Here is a 22091-nt window from a genome sequence, read left to right on the forward strand (position 1 = left end):
ATGGATTCCCATCATTCACCAAGCCTGGTGATTAGCTTCCTCATTTGTGTATCCCTGGATGTACACAATGACAGACTGGCTCTATGAGTATCAGAGTTTGCGAATGTCAAGAAGGTATATCAACCAAGATGAGCAGGATAGAATATGTGGGACCAGATTTTTATGATATTTTAAATTCAGCGCAAAATAGTGGGGTGCAAAGATATAAAATTGGTGTGTGAACAGACTACAATTATTATTCGTGTCAGTCACGATCAAAGATTAAAAACGTGAGTGCCAGGACTAGTTTTAATAAATAGCTGTCCTAAGCAGTGGTGGTCAACATGTTTCAGCACTCGAAGGCCAAAGGTACAGCCATGTGCTTTCGTCAGGACCTCAACAAGACAAAATTGCAATAACTGCTATTTTTAATACTTCAAAAAGGATATGGTGTGAGTACTGTATCTCACAATCCCGTTTTCCTCTCGATATCTGCAGATTTCTGAAAAATTAAATAAAAATAATAGCACGAAACACATGTGATTCTTTCCAAGGAACAACCAAAATACGTTTTCTACCTTCCTTTAGGACACCAAAGATGTCCTTAGACTCATCCCGGACATCAAATATAACTATGAGACTGACATACTTGTATCATTCCATGTAGAGTCCCTTTATACCTCTATTCCACAGGACGAGACTCTCGACTCTGTGAACATGTTGTTATCACAACGCAACCTAGATTCTATTACACCTCCACATTTCATTATGGCATGTGCACAAATAGCCATGAAAGAAAATTTCTTTAAATTTGAGGATACCATCCACCTCCAAACATCTGGTACGAGTATGGGGAGCGTTTTCGCTCCCAGCATGGCTAATCTCTATGTTCACGTGTTCGAACAGGAACATGTCCTCAACCAGAACAACCCATATCGCAACTCCATCCGCCTTTGGAGGCGATATATTGATGATATTTTGGTTGTCTGGAGAGGGGACTTAGCAAGTGTGAACGAGTTTCTGGTGTGGTTAAACAGCAGGAATAATTTCCTGATATTTACGGTAGAGATGAATAAACACACACTGCCCTTTCTGGACCTTCTGGTTACGGCCTCGCCTGATGGCCTCGAGACCGAATTGTACACCAAACCCATGGCAAGGAACTCCCTGCTGAGCTACAATAGTCACCATCCGGTAGCCCTCAGAGACAACTTGCCGTTTGGACAGTTTCTCCGTATCCGGAGGAACTGTTCTACCAAAGAAAGTTTCTTCAAACATGCAAAAACTTTGACATCTAACTTAATAGAGAGAAACTATCCAAAGAAAGTTGTTAGGCATGCAGCTAAACGGGCCATTAACAACAATCGAGAAAGCCAACTTGAGGCTAATACCAAACCGATCTTGTCTCAGAGATTGACATTCGTTAATACATTCTCAACAATGTCTAATGATGTTAAAAAATATATTCTGAAGAATTGGAAAATTCTAAAATGTTGAAGGTGATAACCTGCCCCCTCCATCTTTTCGCTTTCAAAAGAAACAGTAATTTACGAGACAAGATGGTACACACGAGGCCACTTACCATTAAAACAGTTGCACAAGATACCATTTGGGGTACTCCTAATCTACAGGGTCACTTCCCCTGTGGTTCTTGTAAAGTATGTCCTATGACCAAAAAATCCAAGACTATTGACATAGGCACAGAACGCCCATGGGCACAGAACAAAATGACAAACTGTAACAGCGAGCGGGTGATATATCTGATTTCTTGCCCCTGCCGACTTCACTATGTGGGCATGACGGCACGCAAGGTTAAGCTGCGCATTATAGAACACATGAGCACAATAAGGTGCAAAAAACAAGCCACACGATTAACCGCTCATTTTCTGGAACTGAGTCATAAACCTGAAGATATGACATGGACCGTTTTGGAACAACCGTATATTCCTCAGCATGTCACCGACATTGCTTAATTCTTGTTCCACAGAGAACAGCGTTGGGTTTTTGAACTCAAAAGTGACACTAAGGGATTAAACGACTCTATTCCTTGGACAACGCTAAAAAAAACCCTAAAAAAAACCTTCCTGTAAGTTTATGATTAGTATGTGTAATCCCAAACCACCATTGCCCAGAGTACATCTGTACACTCTTATATAGTTTTCACATCAGCGCTACATACTATCATAAATTGAACGAGGTGCCTAGAACACAATGGAAAGTTAAGGTCTACGTTATGAAAATCTCTTCCTTGATTTTCCTTGTTCCATGGCCATTGTTATCAACCTTGTTGTCCTAAATGCTGTGTCCTATGTCTAACCAGTGTTGTTTAAGCTTGTAATACCTTGTAACCTAAATGACTATGGGGCATCGATTTTATAATTAAATGAATGCTAATATATGAGCAATGAGTAATTAATCAACCTTTGAATCTCACTGTACATAAGGTTGATTTACAAATACTTCCATGGGCTTGATTGGAACTACAATTTTCACTTTTTTTGTAGTTCCGATACTAATCTCGTGACACTAGTGGCATCGTGTTATCCATGATTGATATGCTTTTCGAGTGAGTTTGGGACATTGCCTAAACAAGTAGATGCATTTGAATCCCTGCTGAGTATAGACAATATTGATGTACATAGTTTGCAATACGCGCGATTTTGGAACTACAGAAACTTCCATTTCTGTTGCAGTTCCGTTTGAAGTCTCGCGATACTAACAACACCGCGAGACCAGGAACGAGACACGGAAGACTGCCGAAACTACACAGGATATATAATCCCGAACGCCCCCCCGTCCGGTACCTCCCCGACGACTCTGCTGACCGTCCGAGGTACCGACGGATAGGTAGGGGAAGCCTTCACTATTTACAAAGTCTAGGATTCTTTTTGGTTTAACGCGGTGTATGCAACACTCGTTTTATACGCAAGGCTGGTTGTAGACTACACGCATCAAAACAGTGATAACCAGCAACCAGCAATGCTTAAACATAATAGGTAGAGACAGCTCCTTCCCTAATACAAATGTAAAACTTTTGCGATATATGGTTTATGCACAATGAGCAATATTTATTGCATATTTTTCAAAGAAAAAACTGTAATTTTCCCCAAACCGGACTAGATAAGCTGAACCTTCAGCATATATGTCAATGCAGTTTATTGTTGAACATATTGATATCCTGAGGGTCTGCCTTCAAGTATTAATATCAGAGTCAAACTACACAAATATTATGTGAATGTATCTGTTGCCGAAGTGTTTTTGTGTGTGTGTGCTGTGGATAAGTTGTTACTGTTTTGATGTAAAAGTCTGATACACCACAAGAATTTTAGTTTGGTGTATTCTTCTTTTTAGAGCGGTGCCTCCTATATCCTGAGCCGTTGCCAGGTGGGGTGAGGCTCTAACCGCCCGATTCATCAAAGAAAATAGCGCTCGCAAAGGGCCAGATTCTGAGAATCTGGGCCTTTGCGAGAGCGATTTTTGCATTTGGGATTCAGCATCCCAAATGTAAAAATCGCTAATTGCGATCTCGCAATTTTGCGAGGAATTACATTTAAGGAATCTCTATTTGAGATTCCTTAAATGCAATTCAACATCCAATTTCATTTTGCGAATTCGCAATTTCTTGCCGCAATTTACCACGAGGTCAGACCTCGTGGTAAATTGCAAAAACTCAGAAAAATGCATTTAAATGCATTTTTCTGAGTTGCATGTTACACACACACATGTCCTTTGGACATGTGTGTGTGCAACACCTGTGTAAAGTTTCATTTGAGGGGTGCTACAGGGTGTCCTTTGGACACCCCTGGCACCCTTCAAATCGCTATCTTATTTGCGATTAGCAAATTGCTAATCGCAAATAAGGAATACTCCCCATTCATTCCTATGGGCCTTTTGGCCCATAGGAATGAATGGCGAGTTATTCCTTATTTGCGATTAGCAATTTGCTAATCGCAAATAAGGAATATGTAGGAATCGCATTTCTTCATGCAATTTCTACATGAATCCCGTTTTGCCAGTCCTTAATAGCGATTCGCTATGAATCGCTATTAGGGCCTCGCAAAACGGGAGTATGATGAATCAGGCTGTATCTTCCTTATTTCAAAGGTAAGATGGTGATATGTACCACTCAGGGACAAATATGATGGCATAATGTTTTGTGGCCACATATTAAGAGAAAACTTATTTTGGTTGTTCCTTGGAAAGAATCACATGTGTTTCGTGCTATTATTTTTATTTAATTTTTCAGAAATCTGAAGATATCGAGAGGAAAACGGGATTGTGAGATACAGTACTCACACCATATCCTTTTTGAAGTATTAAAAATAGCAGTTATTGCAATTTTGTCTTGTTGAGGTCCTGACGAAAGCACATGGCTGTACCTTTGGCCTTCGAGTGCTGAAACATGTTGACCACCACTGCTTAGGACAGCTATTTATTAAAACTAGTCCTGGCACTCACGTTTTTAATCTTTGATCGTGACTGACACGAATAATAATTGTTAGTCTGTTCACGCACCGATTTTATATCTTTGCACCCCACTATTTTGCACTGCATTTAAAATATCATAAAAATCTGGTCCCACATATTCTATCCTGCTCATCTTGGTTGATATACCTTCTTGACATTCGCAAGCTCTGATACTCATAGAGCCAGTCTGTCATTGTGTACATCCAGGGATACCCAAATGATGAAGCTAATCACCAGGCTTGGTGAATGATGGGAATCCATACACATAAATTCTTATGTTTGTTGCCATTTCACAATTTTGACTCTTAATAGGAACTTCCTTTTTCGGTTTTCTGTTTTTCCAGACGCTGGAGTATATTCTGTGTGTACAAGTCAGTTTAGGGGCTACATATTCCAGTTAGTCTTTAAAATTTGGCCTCTGACCCTATTTAAATTTTTTTGTTGTGTGTTGTACTGTCTCTATCTGCCAGGACCGCTAACTGCAATTCCAGTTCTTTCTTCTTAATCCCTTCAAGGTCTTCAATGTCTCTTAACTTTGATGATCTTCTTTTAAAGGACATCAGAGAGTTTAGTATACCTCTTAAATAGGCCTTAAATGATTCCCATACCAGTTGGTCAGGGGAACATGGCGGCGGCAGGCTAACGCCGGTCGCGGAGCTTCGCAGCTCAGCGGCACTGCCGATGGAGAAGGCGGTATAGCGGAAAGGCAGGACGCGGTCTTCAATCTCCCAATGCGGTGAGAAACCCGGGGCTTTCCTTTTTTCCCTCTTTGGGATATTTTACTGCCATGTACTCTCTGTGTTTCACGCAGTAAGCGAGCCGGCTGAAGCGCTCGGAGGCTCTAGGATCCCGAGGACGTATGGCAAGCGGTATCGAGGGAAGCGCCGAGTATATCAGCAGACGATCCCTCCCCTTGCCGGCATCAGGAGGTGCGGCAGTGCGGTAGGTCGGAGAGCAGCGGAAGAGACTGTGGAACCGTGCTCAGGTCGGACTACTCAGTATTCAGTTTCGTGGGCCAGTCTGCTGGGGTTATATTCCAGCAGTGAGTCGTGTCTGCACCCAAAACACCTGTAAGGTTGTTCCAACAAGGGGGGGCTGCATGGTTTTGGAGTCAGTGTCATCTGCTACACTAGCTCAGTTAGCCTTTGGTGAGGAGTGTGGGGCGATAATTTCAACAGGGGGAGCGGTGGTGCCCGGTTCAGTAGCAGTTTCTCCAATACTATCAGGGAATAATTTAAGTGAAAGTGTTCGGAAACAACCTGAGAAGGTTAACATTAGAAACAGATATCAACTAATGTCCAAACAAGACCTGAAGTCAAAGGGTGTTTTGGACACTGCAGACATCTTTGAGATAGGTGGCCTGACCCCAGTAACCCCGTATAAAAGGAAGAGAAACTTAGGAGCTAAGAAAGCGAGGAGTACTAAAGCAACTTATCAGCTGCAGCCTCAGAAAAACACCCCATCTCTCAAAGCCTACTTTAAAATTATGGAGCGTATGGCGGGTCCTAAGGGGTCGACGGAAAAAGTGAATTAGTCGGTTCAGCCTTCAGTTCTTACGCTGGAAAACCAGTACACACCTCTCGATAACATTCAAGAAGGAGAGGAGTTGGGGGCCTCAGAAGTAACCGATTCAGTAGGCAATACCACACAGGGTCCACCAGTGCTAGTGCCAGTTCTAGCGACAGGGCCGACTACCTCCCCGTTGCCTTTGGTTACTGTAGGTCTCGGTCAGGCCCAGATACAGGTACAGGCTCTCCCCTTGACAACTTCTGTAGCCTCTCAAGCTGTCACAGGCTCTCAACCACCAATGGGTTTGACTAATCTTCAGCCTGAAGGAGATAGGATTGGCTCCCTATTTCAATCTGTTACGGAGGACCTCTTGAGCAAATTTGAAGTATCGGAGAGTCATCAAAAAAGTCTACATGACCGATTTGACCATCTGGGGACAAAATCAGAGGACATATGTGCTCGCACAAGCGTTCTGGAATATAAGGTTTCTCTGTTATCTGAGTCCACGCTAGGAAATACTAAGGACATAGCTTCCTTAAAAGTACAAAATCGGTCACTAATGATGGACATAGAAACGTTGGAGATGCACACACGTAGGAACAATCTCAGAATCCTGAAAATTCCAGAAGGGGAGGAAGTCGAGGACAATAAAGGTTTCGTGTGCACACTGTTACGAGAGGGGGTTTTGAAGGATCGGCCAGACATTGATTTGGAATCAGAGATTCAGAGGGTGCACAGAGACCCCTTTAGGTTACACCCAGATCGGAAGGCACCCAGGAAAATTCTGGTTAACTTTCAAACTTACAGCGTTAAGGAATTGATTCTGAGTAGGTGTCTTTCGCGGTCCCCCTTACATCATCGAGCCAACCCATACCTAATTCGATCTGATATCGGTGGCCGGAAAGCACAGAGGCAGTGGGAATTATGCTCTGGAATGCCAGAACTTAGGTAATTAGGGGCACAGGTTCAGATGAAGTTCCCTGCACTGTTAAAGGTGACGTGGAACAATGAAATGCATAATTGTAACCATCCAGAGGAGGTAGATGAGCTCCTGTCCCAGATGAGGAAGTAGTTTGGTTGCTGAGTACTTCAGCTTGATGTAACTGGTGTTCTAAAGAGGGAGATTTAGTTGGACAGTCTCCAAAGTAAAGAAATAGGTAACACTGGGAAAAAAAAAAGAAGGAAGAAAAATGAAATAAAAAAAATATATATATATATGCATATAAAATATAAAAGTACGTTTAACAATAGTAAGCATGTTAAAAAAAAATAAAAAAATCTGACTACTCATTAAAAAAAAAACTATATATAAAATACACCGGGGTCCTGCAAAAGCTGAATAAGGGTAATGCAGTGCCGCTGGAGCAGGGGGTTCCCTAAAGGCGAGACCAAGGCCTAGTAGGACGGGAGGGTTCCCCGGGGGAGGGTTTGGGAGGGGTCAAGGAGGGGAGGGAAGAAAAATAAGAAAAAAAAATCCTCATATACTGCAAAACCAGTAAGTCTGTCAGCACGTTGAAAGGTGGGAATGTTATTCGTTAAGGCTTATTATGGCTGTCAGTAGGATCAATGGTAATAAAATTCTCTCTTGGAATCTCAATGGGTGTGAGGAAACAGACAAGGGTCTGTGAATTCTTAAAAAATTCAGAGGCATCTGTATGTCTATTACAGGAAACTCATCTAGAGGCTAAGTTGTGTAAACAAGTCTTTAGTAAACTAGGCTGGGTACAGAAAGTACTTTGCTCAAGGCAGATGGGGGTATCAAGGGGGGTAGCTATCATCATCAGAGCGAACAAAGGGATTATAGTCCAGAAATGGGATACTGACCAGTCTGGCAGATGGCTTGTGGTGGCCCTGTTAATACATAACGCCCCTCATTCGTGTGCGGTGTACTATGGCCCCAACGAGGATAACTCTGACTTTCTTTTGAAATTGGAGGGTAGCTTATTACAGCATAATGTGCCAGTAATAATGGGAGGTGACTTCAACTTAGTCTTTGATAATCAGCTAGATCCCACCTCTAGAGCGAAGTATTCTCGCCCGAAAAACTCTTTTCCTAGCTCTAAGGAATATAATGAAAGATTTTAATATCCAGGATGTATGGAGGGCCAATAATGGTGCTGCTAGAGAATATTATTTTTATAGCAAGAAATATAAGCAGTACTCGAGAATAGTTTACTTTTTGGTAGACCGCACCTTAATGCCTGACATAGTGTCGGTAACCCATATTCCTGTAGGCCTTTCGGATCATTCATCGATAGAGCTTGTATTAAACTCCAGGATCAAGCCTAAAGTTGTTAGATGGACCCTAGACAGAACACTCCTGTTGGAGAATCAGACTAAGTCTAAGGTTAAAGAAAGCATATCTGAGTTCGTTCTTTGCAATATTGGTTCAGGTACAGAACAACTGGTATGGGAATCATTTAAGGCCTATTTAAGAGGTGTACTGAGCTCTCTGATGTCCTTTAAAAGAAGGTATTCATTTCTGACAACCGCATAAACATGACAACTTTGTTTCCCCAAGAATAAACGTATCTTCAGAGTCGTGGAAACAATAGATAGATATTTCACTCAGTCAATCGTGCATGCTTTGTTTCATCAGAGGTGCAGAGAAATAGAGAGACGGGCGTTTTCAATAAAAGGATTTATTGAACAGTCTTCTTTCTCATGCAAAAGAAATGAACTGCTACAATCATAATACTGGCTGTAAAGTATAATGTGTACAGCAAGAAGAGTATTATAAAATAATACTGTAAAAGCATGGTATGGTTTCTAAGCCATAAAATACATACATAAATAACAAAGGCTAAAAGTAATCAACCACGCTTCTAAAATACGCCTACCCCATTGTACCTAACCTAGGTCTAGTACAATGGAAGAAGTAAGTGTGGTGTAGCATAGGTTTAGTTTCTTTGCCAAGAATCTATCCAAGATTTCTCTTAGGGTCCAATCAGCTCCGTACCTTGGTTTTAGAATGAAGGAGGTCTGGTATCTCTGTCCCGGGACTCGATTTCCCAACACCCCGCGAGGGGAGCTTAGAAACACTGGAGCTGGATTCTCAGCAAGAGAAAGGACAGCTTCTCTGTCAGTGCGTCAGCTGGAGGGTCGGCTTCCTTCGGCACTTGCTGTAGCGAGCTGCTTTGGGCAAGTAGATAGTTGAGCTGCTCCGAACCACTGTGTGTTGGCAAGGGCAAGTGTAGACCTCAAAGGTACCTAGTTTGACGTAGAGTCGGACATAATAACGTCGCCAAAGATCCCCAAGGGAATGGTAGTTCTTTGAAAAGTCCTTGATTTCTAGGACAAAACAATATTCAAGCAAGGGGATGTCCCTGACTGCTTAAGCCGAGTTTTCCAAGAAATCGTTGTGGCTTTTTGGAATGAGTGGAAGTAGCTGTATTTGGACTGCATGGGTTATGTCTAAATATGGTTATGATTCCTATGTCTATATACGGGCAATGTGAATTGCATCTATATAAGGGCATGAATCGCTAAATTTCGCTCGGAACCTAAAACGCCATACAACAATGCCACTCCAGTCCACTCCAATAAAACCAACAGCTCTCACATAGTCAGACCTATTGGCCTTGCCAATGCTTGTTTTTGTGATATTTCCTCTAAAAAATGCCTTGTTTTCTGTGGCACTGTTTCCATTAGCTACTTTCAGCTCAGGAAATGCGGGTATCTCGCCAGACCTCAGTTCTGGCAGCTATTTCTGAGCCGGATCTGGGAACCAGTGCCCTAATGAACTATGTAAAATGTGTCCTGGTGTAATTTTCCAACCCTGGGGCACAATTCAGCTGGCCCACACATTGTCTGCTTTCTGTTCAGAGCAGCAATCTGCAGGTGGCAGGCGGTATTTTCACTTCCAGCTGGACACAAAACAAAGGCCTGATTTAAAAGAACCATCAGTCCTTTTTTGTTCAAGTATCATTCTGGCTTGCATCATCTGGAGGCTAATATCTAGATGGCAATGTACTGGAATGGAACAAAGCTTATAATTTTAGAAGTATTTTAAATGAATTATGATTTAGATGCAGGTTTTTGGCTTTATTCAAACCCTTACCCCATGTAAGAGATGTGCTTGCACTGTAAGAATGCCAAATGTATCTGTGTGTATGAGTAATTACACAATGATTTGAATTGCACTTACTCATTTGTTTTATATTTAGTTCTTTTAGAGCCCTATTCACACTAGTGTAGGGTGTTGGAGCATCTTACAAACAGAGACAATTATTATTGCAACCATGTAAATCAATGTACAGCAAATGTTACATAGACAATGGGGGTTATAAGGTGTGGGAGTCACACACTGTCCACACTTCTAGACATTTTAAGCTAAGAGGGCACAGTTGGGAAAAACACAAAGTCGGGATTTAAAATGTAAGGCAGTGATTGAGGATTTCTGAACTAACAAGACTTTATTACTACACAAGGGAACCCTTCTTTGTCAAACTTGGAATAATAACAGATTGAGAAAACTCATTACTTGCAGTTTGCATGCTGTGCCTTGATGCTGGTTCATAGTTCATTTGCTATATTGGAAGGACTGCAACTTACGAACAGGAAGTAAAAGGATCTCTGTCAAAAACATCAACCGCCTTATCTTTCTACAATGTTGTGATCTGCATGTTACATGATGTTCTTTGCTGCAAGCACATTAACACTATATGCTAGTTTCTGATTCAAAACTGTGACTAGACAAAACACAGATCTCTCCAGCAGTTGCATCAACCATCAGAGTTCTCTTGCCATTATTTTTGACCCTTACAATTTGCTGGGCACACAAAGATCTCTGCAGCAGATGTTGTGACCCAAAAGATATTATAATATGCAGCCTATTTGTGACCAATTAGTTAAACAGAACGGATTTACCGTCAGATGTTTTTGGTGTTGCCAATTTCTTTGTGGCAGATTTAAAATAAATGCATATGGTGACTGTGAGATTCAGCTTTCATGACTTTGCCCCTCTTGGCTCCTTCCTATTTCCGCTGCCATATCTTGACCCCCACTTTATGGGTTCCTGGAGTAAATGAAATGTAATTCTCTCCTTTGACAGTTTCTCCTGCAAGCCATTTTTTTCTTCCCAAATATGTATTTCTTTGCAGAGGGTTTTTACACAACTTGGTTGGATGAAGCACTCTGCCTTGCATGTGACATGATATAGCTTTTCTTTGCAATAACTTGGGAAATGTTCAACATGTATAAGAAAGTATTTTTCAGAGCACATCAGCTTTGCAGAGTGGTGTCCATTCTGAGTCCTTTTCCATGTTGGGTTTCTGTCTCCTCCGGGATCCAGTTTTTATGGGATCTTTGGGGCATGTCCTCAAGAACAATGGGGCAGCGGATTTCAGCTGGTCATGGTCCAGTTAACGAGCAGATACAGAGGTGACAATGACTGAAATGAGCGTGATGCCCAGGCAGATGCCGATGAGGATGCTCACTGCAATGTTGTACTGCTTGGCGGTTCTTCCGTAGGTCGAAGCGCCACCAATGTCATTCAAAACCTTCCTGTCTCTGGCCTGCGAAGAGAAGAAATAAAGAGGCTATGAGGCAGAAGCTGAAGAAAAATCACCCTGGAGCACATATTCTTGACTCTTTCAGGAATAATATGGGGGTGCTGGGGTGGAGGACACAAAAGAGCCTGAAGGTCTCAAGACAACTGGTGAGGAGACATCAGGGTCTGCCTATGGCAGAAGCGTGGCTCAGTGGTTGTGGAGAAGCGTGGCTCAGTGGTTAGAGGCGGCAGACCCAGAAGCTGAGATCGGCCGTGGACCAGGGTTTGATTCCCCGCCTCGGCGGGTCTTGGGCTCAAAAATTCCACGGAGTCGACAATTCTCGCTCTGGTGCCTACTCGACTCACGGGGTCACACTCTGCGACTCTGGGCAATAGCTTGCTTAATCTCCACTACGGCCCCTCGCGGCGGGATGCCTGGCTTTCACCTTGTGGATACCCGGCCCGGGGTATCTCGCAGGGGAATACCAGGACGGGTTCCCTAAGCAAGCGCCTTGAGGCCCCTGGGTTAAAGTGTGCTATATAAATCGAAACACATTTACATTTACATTTACATATGGCAATGGGGAATCATAAGGCTCTGTTGGCCTCTATAGTATATTCATCCTCATGACCTACCTGCATAGATGGATATTGAGGGAAGGTATGGGCTGCCAGATCTATTCTAATGTTCCCTTTCAAGCCTTCTTGAAGATAGTAGACTCTACCTGGCTTCCAGCTAGGCCTTTGCTCTTACACTTTGATTCCAGTCCATTGACTAGAACGCCTCTTGTGCTTTATGGATATCCCGTGTATTTACTTATCTTTTTGCAAAGAAGGTCTTCCTCATGCTACTACCGTTCCTCTCTGGTAAACAAAACCATATTTATGCATTTTGAGCCCTATTTTCTCAAAAACTATTGGATGGATTTGCACCAAATCACAAAAAGCTAATTTTCTGGGTCAGTATCTAGCTTTCTACCAAATTTGGTGAAATTCCATTCAGACGTTTTTGGCTGTAGTGCTGTTCTCAGCCCCTACTTGATGTATCACCCAAAACCTGAAGATGAAACTGTGAAATATATATGTGCGCATATATATATATATATATATATATATATATATATATATATATATATATATATATATATATATATATATATATATTATTATTATTTTTTTTTTAAATAATTGCCCATTCAGGGCTCAATTGAGAAGACAAAGGGGCTATGATGATGGTTCTGTACACACAAAAAAGAAAAAACTATTTTCTTTGTAATATATTAATTCTGTATTTATAGAATGCTGAACGATTTATTATTGGAAATCATCCATTGATATTTATACAAGAACTAAATAGATATTCATTGTGTATACACACAAAAACAAATAACTGTGTTTTTTAGCATATGGATTTTGATGTTATAATTGGTAAATAATCATGAAATTGCATAAATATCAAAAAATATGTATACATGAATTTTCTTAACCCCTGATAATTGTAATCATGTTTTAATACTATAAATGTCACTTAAACACGTTTTTGTAATATCACTATGTTAATAGCATGTTTTAAGATGGCCGCCAAGAATTGTACATTCAACGCTGCATAAGTCTGTCTTCTATGCCTAGTAAAAACCTGTGATGTATTGCCATTTCAAATACTTCAGTGAGGCAAAGTGAAAATGACATTGCAGAAGCCGTAAGGCAAAACCCGTCCGTCAGGGGGGTCTGCACAATAAAGCATTAAGTTGGAATACCTTTCTGAGTGTGCTCTCCATTTGGGCTACGAATGGGTTGACCTTGTTTGTGGAATATATATATATATATATACCTGCTTTGACTCTGTGCCTGCTCTTGACGTCCACTCCGTAAGTGTCACCCCGGGCAGCATCTCCTTCCTTGTGATGCACCACATTGCGGCATCTTGGGACTTGAAGTCCGTGTCTACAGGACTACACAGGAGAGCCCAATCACATCAGGGGGCGGAGCATGGTGGAGTCAACTTAATCGAGGCAGGATTGCCCACGCCGCAGACCATGAAGCAGTTGGAGAGGAGCGCAGATGAAGGCCGACACGCCGAAATGCATTCGCTATGAACAATTCTCCAATAAAGCGCTTTTTAAAATTCCCTCCATTGGTCACTACTCTTTTTTTCGGAGGAGTTTTACTTTCATGAATATATGCGACAGCCAGCATGCATTTCAGTGAACCACCGCAGCACAAGAGGTCAGGACGGTCTAGCAGGCTCGCTGAGCATCTTTACATTGATTGTGGCTACAATCACGTCCAGAACCCACCACGACGCCCGGAGGACTCAGCGGTGAGAAAGTATGCATACTTTCTATTTGGGTGACCGGGTTCCCTGTGCCGACCCCCGTGAAAGGCTCCAGGTGGAAGGGTTGCAGCGGGAGAATGCAGGGGATTTGAGGGGGCGCTGGATTGCCGAATTGCCTCACCTCCCAACCTGCTTTGACTCTGTGCCTGCTCTCGACGTCCACTCTGTGAGTGTCACCCCGTGCAGCCTCTCCTTCTTTGTGATGCACCACATTGTGGCATCTTGGGACTTGAAGTCCGTGTCTACAGGACTACACAGGAGAGCCCAATCACATCAGGGGGCGGAGCATGGTGGAGTCAACTTTATCGAGGCAGGATTGCCCACGCCGCAGAACATGAAGCCGTTGGAGAGGAGCTCAGATGAAGGCCGACACACCGAAATGCATTCGCTATGAACAATTCTCCAATAAAGCGCTTTTTTGAATTCCCTCCATTGGTCACTACTCTTTTTTTCGGAGGAGTTTTACTTTCATGAATATATGCGATTGCCAGTACGCATTTCAGTGAACCACCACAGCACAAGAGGTCAGGACGGTCTGGCAGGCTCGCTGAGCATCTTTACATTGGTTGTGGCTACAATCACGTCCAGAACCCACCACGATGCCCAGAGGACTCAGCGGTGAGAAAGTATGCATACTTTCTCTTTGGGTGACCGGGTTCCCTGTGCCGACCCCCGTGAAAGGCTCCAGGCGGAAGGGTTGCAGTGGGAGAATGCAGGGGATTTGAGGGGGCGCTGGATTGCCGAATTGCCTCACCTCCCAACCTGCTTTGACTCTGTGCCTGCTCTCGACGTCCACTCCGTGAGTGTAACCCTTTGCAGCATCTCCTTCCTTGTGATGCACCACATTGCGGCATCTTGGGACTTGAAGTCTGTGTCTACAGGACTACACAGGAGAGCCCAATCACATCAGGGGGGGGAGCATGGTGGAGTCAACTTCATCGAGGCAGGATTGCCCACGCTGCAGAACATGAAGCAGTTGGAGAGGAGCGCAGATGAAGGCAGACACGCCGAAATGCATTCACTATGAACAATTCTCCAATAAAGCGCTTTTTTGAATTCCTTCCATTGGTCACTACTCTTTTTTTCGGAGGAGTTTTACTTTCATATATATATAAATATGACCTATAAATAAAGCTGGCTCCGAAATTTCCCCTGTGTGGCCTCTTCTCTTTCTTCGAGGGAGTTTTTTTTTACATTCATTCGCGCAAGTTCCAGTATTGCGCTTAAGAGGCCCGCGCAGCTTCAAGTTGGCCCTGGTTTTGCTGGACACTGCTTCGGCAGATCTTCGTTTATATCCAGGCTGCTGGATTTACCAAAGCCCACCTCCAGGCACGGGAGGAGATGGGGCGGTGTTGTGGTCATTGACTGCACTTTGGCGAGGTGTATCTACATACTTGCCCACGCTGAATGGATCCCTGTTGTCTGGAGGGTGCTGCAGCTTGGGGACTGGAGGAGAAAGCTGAGTTCGGAAACACACAGACTTTGGAGTATTGTGCCAAACTACGACGCTGTTCCACCCCCGCAATGCCCACCCTTCAAGAAACAAGCATTCTGGGACTTGTAGGCACCATCCACCGCGCGGCCTATGTAAGGTATTAGCACATGGATTCACCTTGGGGGAGGAGCAGCTAAACACCTATCAGGATGGGGCTGGGTATTTTAAAACCATGACATGCACCTACATCCTGACCACACTCCTGGCGCTGAAGAAGGCTATGACGCCGAAATGCATTCGCCACTCTGTGTGACCTCCAAATAAAGCTGGCTCCAAAATTTCCCCTGTGTGGCCTCTTCTCTTTCTTCGAGGGAGTTTTTTATATATATATATATATATATATATATATATATATATATATATATATATATATATATATATATATATATATATATATATATATATATATATATATATTTTCACCATACCAAACTTGCCATCAAAGAAGGCGCTGACTCCGTGTATCTCAATTCAAACGTTTATATTTCTCAAATCAGTTGCTGCTCAGACGCGTTTCGGCGGCTTGCTCCCGCCTTGCTCACTATATATATATATATCCAAAACCACCATTCCACATAGCGCCAGCCGAACTCGCGGTGAGTGCAAACCAGAAGGCGGGTGTGGTGCCCGCTTGTTGAACAACAACTGAAAAGACCAGAGTTTGGTGTACTCACTGGGTATGTATCGGCTTAATAATATCCGCAGGCACGTTTCTGGCTTGTTGCCGTCATCAGTGCAGAAAAGTCGTAGATGAAGAAGCACAGACATTTGAACAGTCCTGCCACTTGATTGGTGGATCCATGGCCAATGGGTGAACAGCAACCTCCCAGAGGCCGGCAATGGGGTGTCACCATTCTCAATGTTTATTAATGATATTCCGGGCTTCAATGCTCCATTCCCCAACCATACCCAATGTCCAGTTGAAATGTTGTGGTGCTCCTATCACCTAATAAAATCTAATGGCAGCCGTAGTCCCAGTGCTTTCAAATGCCCCTCGCCTGCCGCTGGATTAGGTTACGGAATTAACTGTGAGTGTCCTTCTTATGGCAAGGCACTCTAGCTTTATATATATATATATATATTCACTGAAAAACCCATAGGTTCCAGCCACGTTATAGTTAAGAATTAGCATTTAAAAAACCTTAGAAATTCACTGAAAAAAACATAGGTTTCAGCCACGTTATTGTTAGGAATTAGCATTTAAAAAAACCTTAGAAATTCACTGAAAAAACCATAGGTTTCACACATGTTATAGTTAGCTGGACATTTCACTCATACAAAACCATTGAAATTCCCCCGTATAGTTAGTTCAGCTAACTATAACTCATGCGCCCGCAATGCACTGCTGATGACGTCACATATTACATCACTCATAACATGGTCAGTGACATCACTCATGACATCACTGATGACATCTCAAATGACAACACTGATGACATCACTGATGACATCATCCTTGTGAAAAAGTGGCAGATCTCTCACCCTAATATAACCTTTGATACACACATTCAAAAACCTCTGTTCTCCCGAGCGCGCAGTGCTGTGTGTGAAACACGCACACACAGCACATCGCAATAGAGCGTTCCTGCGCCGGAAGGAATAAAATGCTACTGCACTGGCTGCCTTTCTATTCTATATAGTGCGCTGTTGTCATGCTGATTGTGGGCCTTTTGAAAGTATTTATCTTAATAACAGTGCCCATCAAGGGCTGCCTTTAACACAAATACTTTCAAAAAGCAAACAATCAGCCCCACAGCTGCGCTCTATTTAGAAAAGAAATGCATCAAGTTTACAATCAATCATCTGACAGCACACGTTCGTGCTTTCAAGCTTGCTGCATTTCTTTCCTAAATAGAGCAAAGCTGTGGAGCTGATTGTTTGCCTTTTGAAAGTATTTCTGTTAAATGCAGCCCTTGATGGGTGCTGTGATTAACATAAATACTTTGAAAAGGCCCATATTCAGCAGAAATCACTTACTGTTGTTCTACAAGCTTCTCACCCCCATTCGCATCACTCCTTGAACCTAGTAATTAATTGAACACCCATTCCCTCCCAGGTTTCCACGCGCTCACTTTAAGGACCGCAGTGTCTCACGGGCGCATTCCACCAATGACGTGCAATTAACTGTGTTCATACCCAGTAAGTGTACCTTTATCACTTGTAGTCGTGCTTTGTCCTTGCGCCTTACCTGCTCTCATTTCTTGATTAGAGTTCATAAGTGCTTCCATATCAGCGCAGCTGCGTTCAGAAATTTCCTGTCATTCTTCACAACAGCGCCACTCCCTTCCCTGACTCTATCTAATGAATTATGAACCCCGAATGTTGCCCAGTGTGCAAGTGCATTCTTAACTGTCAGATCTGGTTTACTGTGTTTTTCCGACTACTAATTATGACCCTCTGACACTTTTTCGTTTTCTTAATTACCTATTTTTTTAAATGACGATTTACTCTATGATATACATTGTATGCATGAGCTAAATATGCATGTTTACTCAATAGGGAGCCTTTAAAATTAAATTGTGACTTAACTATGATAAATATATCCAGGGATCAGACTATGTTATATTTATTATTTTTTCCTTTTCTCACCCCTTCCAATAATTTTAGATTCAGCTTGCTCACAAATGTTTGTCCTGATGATGAACTCAAATAAATGAATTCAAAACGCCCTCGACCCCCAACAACATGAACTCCTTTTACTTCGTATAACTTTTCGAAGGAGTTCGCACTACTGTTGTCAATGCAATATTTTATTTAAATTTCACCTTCACTTTTCACACCACGCTGTTTGTCACTTATTATGTGAGCTCCTGAATACTATTGTTTTTGAATAAATACCTGTATATACTTACCTACGATTCCCTTAGTGTATTACTTATCGCTCCCTTTCCAAGAATTAATTTCCCACACTCAATTGTTAATGCCCCCCCAGAGGGTCACTCCTGAATGGACCTTTAGGTCACATCAGAACCATTGTTTCCATAAACAGCATAGAGAGATGAGGTGCATTGTTGGTGAGTGGTGGTGAGGGAATTCATGTAGGAGGAGGAAATGGGGGAGGGGGCGCCACTGTTGCATAGTGTGCGACCAGTGCTTGGGCAAGCCTTGGCTGGGAGTGTTAGCCCCCCTGAAGTTCGGGCCTAGTTGGTCCTCCTGATCACAACATCCGTCATGGGCTGCATTTAACATAAGTGCTTTCAAAAGACAGCCCTGCATTTAGAAAAGAAATGCAGCAAGTTTTGTATAGTGCGAACTCAACCCAAAGGTATTGGAGAGATTTACATCATTTTTTATATTTATTTGGCCCTTAGACTCAAAACCATCTCTTAAGTCGGCAGCTCGAGTATTAAGCCACAACCTCTACCACAAGAGCAAAAGCATTTTCAATATTATATACAGCTTTATGCCACAAACAACCATTAAAAAAGCAAATAGTCCTGGCTTCTTGTAGGTGCAATGTTACTTGTATTATATATCTAGATGCAATGACAGAAGAAGCTAAATATCAGTCGGGTGGCACACTATGCTAAGCACAGATTTTTAGCTTAATTGCTTTTAAGCCACGCCATTTATTGACTCGGTCACGCCTCTTTGAGAGAATCCCAATTTTTTCATCCTACTTAAAGCCCTGGTCCACAAGCACTGACGGGCTCTTGGCGCACATAGCCTCCGCTGCAGTGCACAGAGACCTTACTCTGCCGCCCACAGAGGAAAACAATTAGAGGGAACATTGCTGGTAAGTATGGTTAAAATTAATTTTCAGGATCAGTACTGGGCTGAAAGATGCAGGACTGAGGTCTCTCCTGATAACAGGTAAGTAAATCGGAATTCGTAGTTCGGCTGATTTTAGAGGAATTTTTTTAAGTTCCAAAACTCCACACTTAGAAGAATTTCCAAGTGAAACCAGTCAATGTTAGCCTATAGAAGGAAATTCAAGTTACTGTAAGTATGGTTAGAATTACTTTTCAGGATCAGTAGTGGGCTGAAAGATGCAGCACTGAGGTCTCTCCTGATAACAGGTGAGTAAATCGGAATTCGTAGTTCGGCTGATTTTAGAGGAATATTTGTACGTTTCAAAAATAGACAGAAACTTTTCTGGTGAAAACCACACAATAGATTCCTATGGAAGGGAATACAAGTTACTGGTAAGTACATTTAGATTTACTTTTCAGGGTCCGTACTGGGCTCAAAGATGCAGCACTGACGTCTCTCGTGATAACAGGTGAGTAAATCGGAATTCGTAGTTCGGCTGATTTTAGAGGTATATTTTGCTCAATAGTGAAGGAAGGGGTCGTGGCCTGAGGTGACATATGTGCAAACATGCCCTGAAGCGCGTTTTAAGTTGGGGAATTAATTCCTCTTCAATCCTGAGGTCCCCTGTGGGCCAACTAGCCCACCAGGTACCTCCAGTATGCGCCAGTGAGCTGCATTGCAGAGAGGTGTTCAGAGGCCACGCCCCCTTTTTACAACACTCTGCAACACAGCTCTGTGGCACTTACTAGAGGTATCTGTTGGGCTAGTTGGCCCCTAGGGGACCTCTGGATTTAAAAGGAATTAATACCCCAACTTAAAACTCGCCACAGGGCATGTTTGCACACATATCACCTCAAGCCCCGTCCCCTACCTTCACCACTGTGCAAACGTGCCCCGTAGCACGTTCTAAGTTGGGGGATTAGGTCCCCTTGCATACTGGCGATCCCTGGGGCCAACTAGCCCACCAGGAACCTCCAGTATGCGCCAGGAAGCTGTGTTGCAGAGAGGTGTAAAAAGGGGCATGGCCTCATTACACCTCTCTGCAGCACAGCCCCCTGGCATGTTTCCAGAGGGGTAACTAAATATCCTTGAATACTGGGGGTCCCTGGGGGTCAACTAGCCCACCAGGAACCTCCTGTATGTGCCAGGGGGTTGCGTTGCAGAGAGGTGTGAAACGGGGCGCGGCCTCATTACACCTCTCTGCAACGCAGCCCCCTGGCGCATTTCCAGAGAGGGAACTAAATCCCCTTGAATACTGGGGGTCCCTGGGGGCCAACTAGCCCACCAGGAACCTCCAGTATGTGCCAGGGGGCTGTGTTGCAGAGAGGTGGCAGTCCCCGGGGCGTGTCGGTTCTTTTAAAAATAATTATTATATAAATGAGCCCCGGGGGATGACGGTCCCCAGTGCTCGGGGGCCTTAGAGGCCCCCATCATTATACAATAAAGCCCCAGGGGGTGGCGGTCCACGGGGCTATGGAGGGGCCGTGTGCCCCCCACTATAATATGTACTTTGCCCCGGGTGGCGGTCCCCTGGGCAGTGTGGGGGGATTGGGCCCCCCACACTTTATTTGCATAAAGACCCTAGGATTTGGCCCCCCGGGGCTAATAAAAAATAATAATAATTTCTTCGGCCTTGGGGGTCCTTGTAGGACCCCCTAAGCAGGCCTAGGGGGTCAGGGTGTTTCTACCCAGGCCCCTTTTCGTGTTTCTTGCATTTCTTTTTCTGTTTCTTGTGCCTCGGTTCTACCGAGGCACAAGATGCCTGCCAACACTTCCTGGTTTGGAGTGTTGACAGCGAGTTGACAGCCAATTAGCATGCAGTTCGTTCTCGTAATGATACGCGTATAATCCTCGGACGGTACGCGTACGGTACTTTGTCCATAGATATATCTATGATTTTACTTTTGATTTTCTCAGGAACTACTGAACGGATTGACACCATTTAACAAAAAGCGTAATCTGCGAACCAAACTCTACCTTTTTAACAAATTTGCTGTAATTTCGTTCCGAGGTTCGGGCTGTAGGCGTGTCTAAAGGTCCCCATGGAAAAATGCATGGGGAAAACACATTTTAGGAACTCCCTTTTTTCTCAGCCCCGCTTAACAAATCACCCCCGAACTTTCAAGGAAGGAGCGGTGTGGAACAGGCCATCTTCTTGGAGAATTTCGCGAAGAATCATCGACCGGCGCCAAAGTTATTCCAAATTGAAAGGGTAATCTCAGGAACCACAGCACCAATCACAACATCCAATACAGCATTGGAAAGGGCAGTTGCAGCAGAAGGACATAGGCTATGCAGACACCCACCATATACATTTAAAAGGTAAAAGAACGGCGCCAGCAAAGTAGTCCCTTGTGGGCGTGTCTGTGTTGTGCTGTGGGCGTGTGCTGGGGGCGTGACAAACGCTGGGGGCATGTGGTACGTTCCGCCCTTCATGCCATGTCTCATATAGTGTGCTGTGGGCGTGTGCTGGGGGCGTGGCCGTGTGCTGGGGGCGTGGCCGTGTGCGGGGCGCAGGATTATGGAAAAAAAAGAGCGTTGTGCCCAATATTTAATTGTTTTTTTTTCCCAGGTTCTGTACATTACAGCTCCAGGTGTCCACCCTGCTCTCTTTAAATACCCCTGCACCCCATAATTATAACCCATCCTTACTCCTTAAAATACCTCCATCCCCCACTAACCATTCTTTTTTTTTTTTTATATATATATTTTTATTGCAGGAATTCGTTATAGTTACACATTGGTCAGTGATAAGGCAAACGGTGATGATAGCACCGACAGTGAAATAACATTGATACACGTCCATTTAGCCCACAACCCGGGGGTCGGGCGGCAAATTATGCTGAAACGACGGTTCGGGTCCAGCGGCCTTCTAAATATGACCAGTTATAAGTTAAAGTTTTACTTCTGCTTTTCTAAAAGAAAGAAAACTCCCTCTTCCCCCTTCCAACTAAACAACACCCACCCAGAGGTCTAATGTCCAATCAGAAAGTGCAATAATCACACAGTGCAATAGGAAGCTTATGATGCTCCCTCCGCCCTCTATCCCCCACTCCCCTCCC

General features: G+C 43.5%; 1 protein-coding gene across 1 annotated transcript in view; it reads right to left on the minus strand.

Moving 5' to 3' along the window:
- Positions 1 to 8583: 8583 nt before the first annotated feature.
- LOC147731335 (dispanin subfamily A member 2b-like) overlaps positions 8584 to 22091 on the minus strand; it is a 49608-nt gene continuing 36100 nt past the window's right edge. The window contains exon 2 of the mRNA XM_086956387.1: positions 8584 to 11471. Coding sequence (XP_086812513.1) covers positions 11319 to 11471 — 153 coding nt within the window. The 3' untranslated portion in view covers positions 8584 to 11318. The remainder of the gene's footprint in view (positions 11472 to 22091) is intronic.

Source organism: Lissotriton vulgaris, chromosome 2_1 (genome assembly GCF_964263255.1).
Source record: "Lissotriton vulgaris chromosome 2_1, aLisVul1.2, whole genome shotgun sequence".
NCBI lineage: Eukaryota > Metazoa > Chordata > Amphibia > Caudata > Salamandridae > Lissotriton > Lissotriton vulgaris.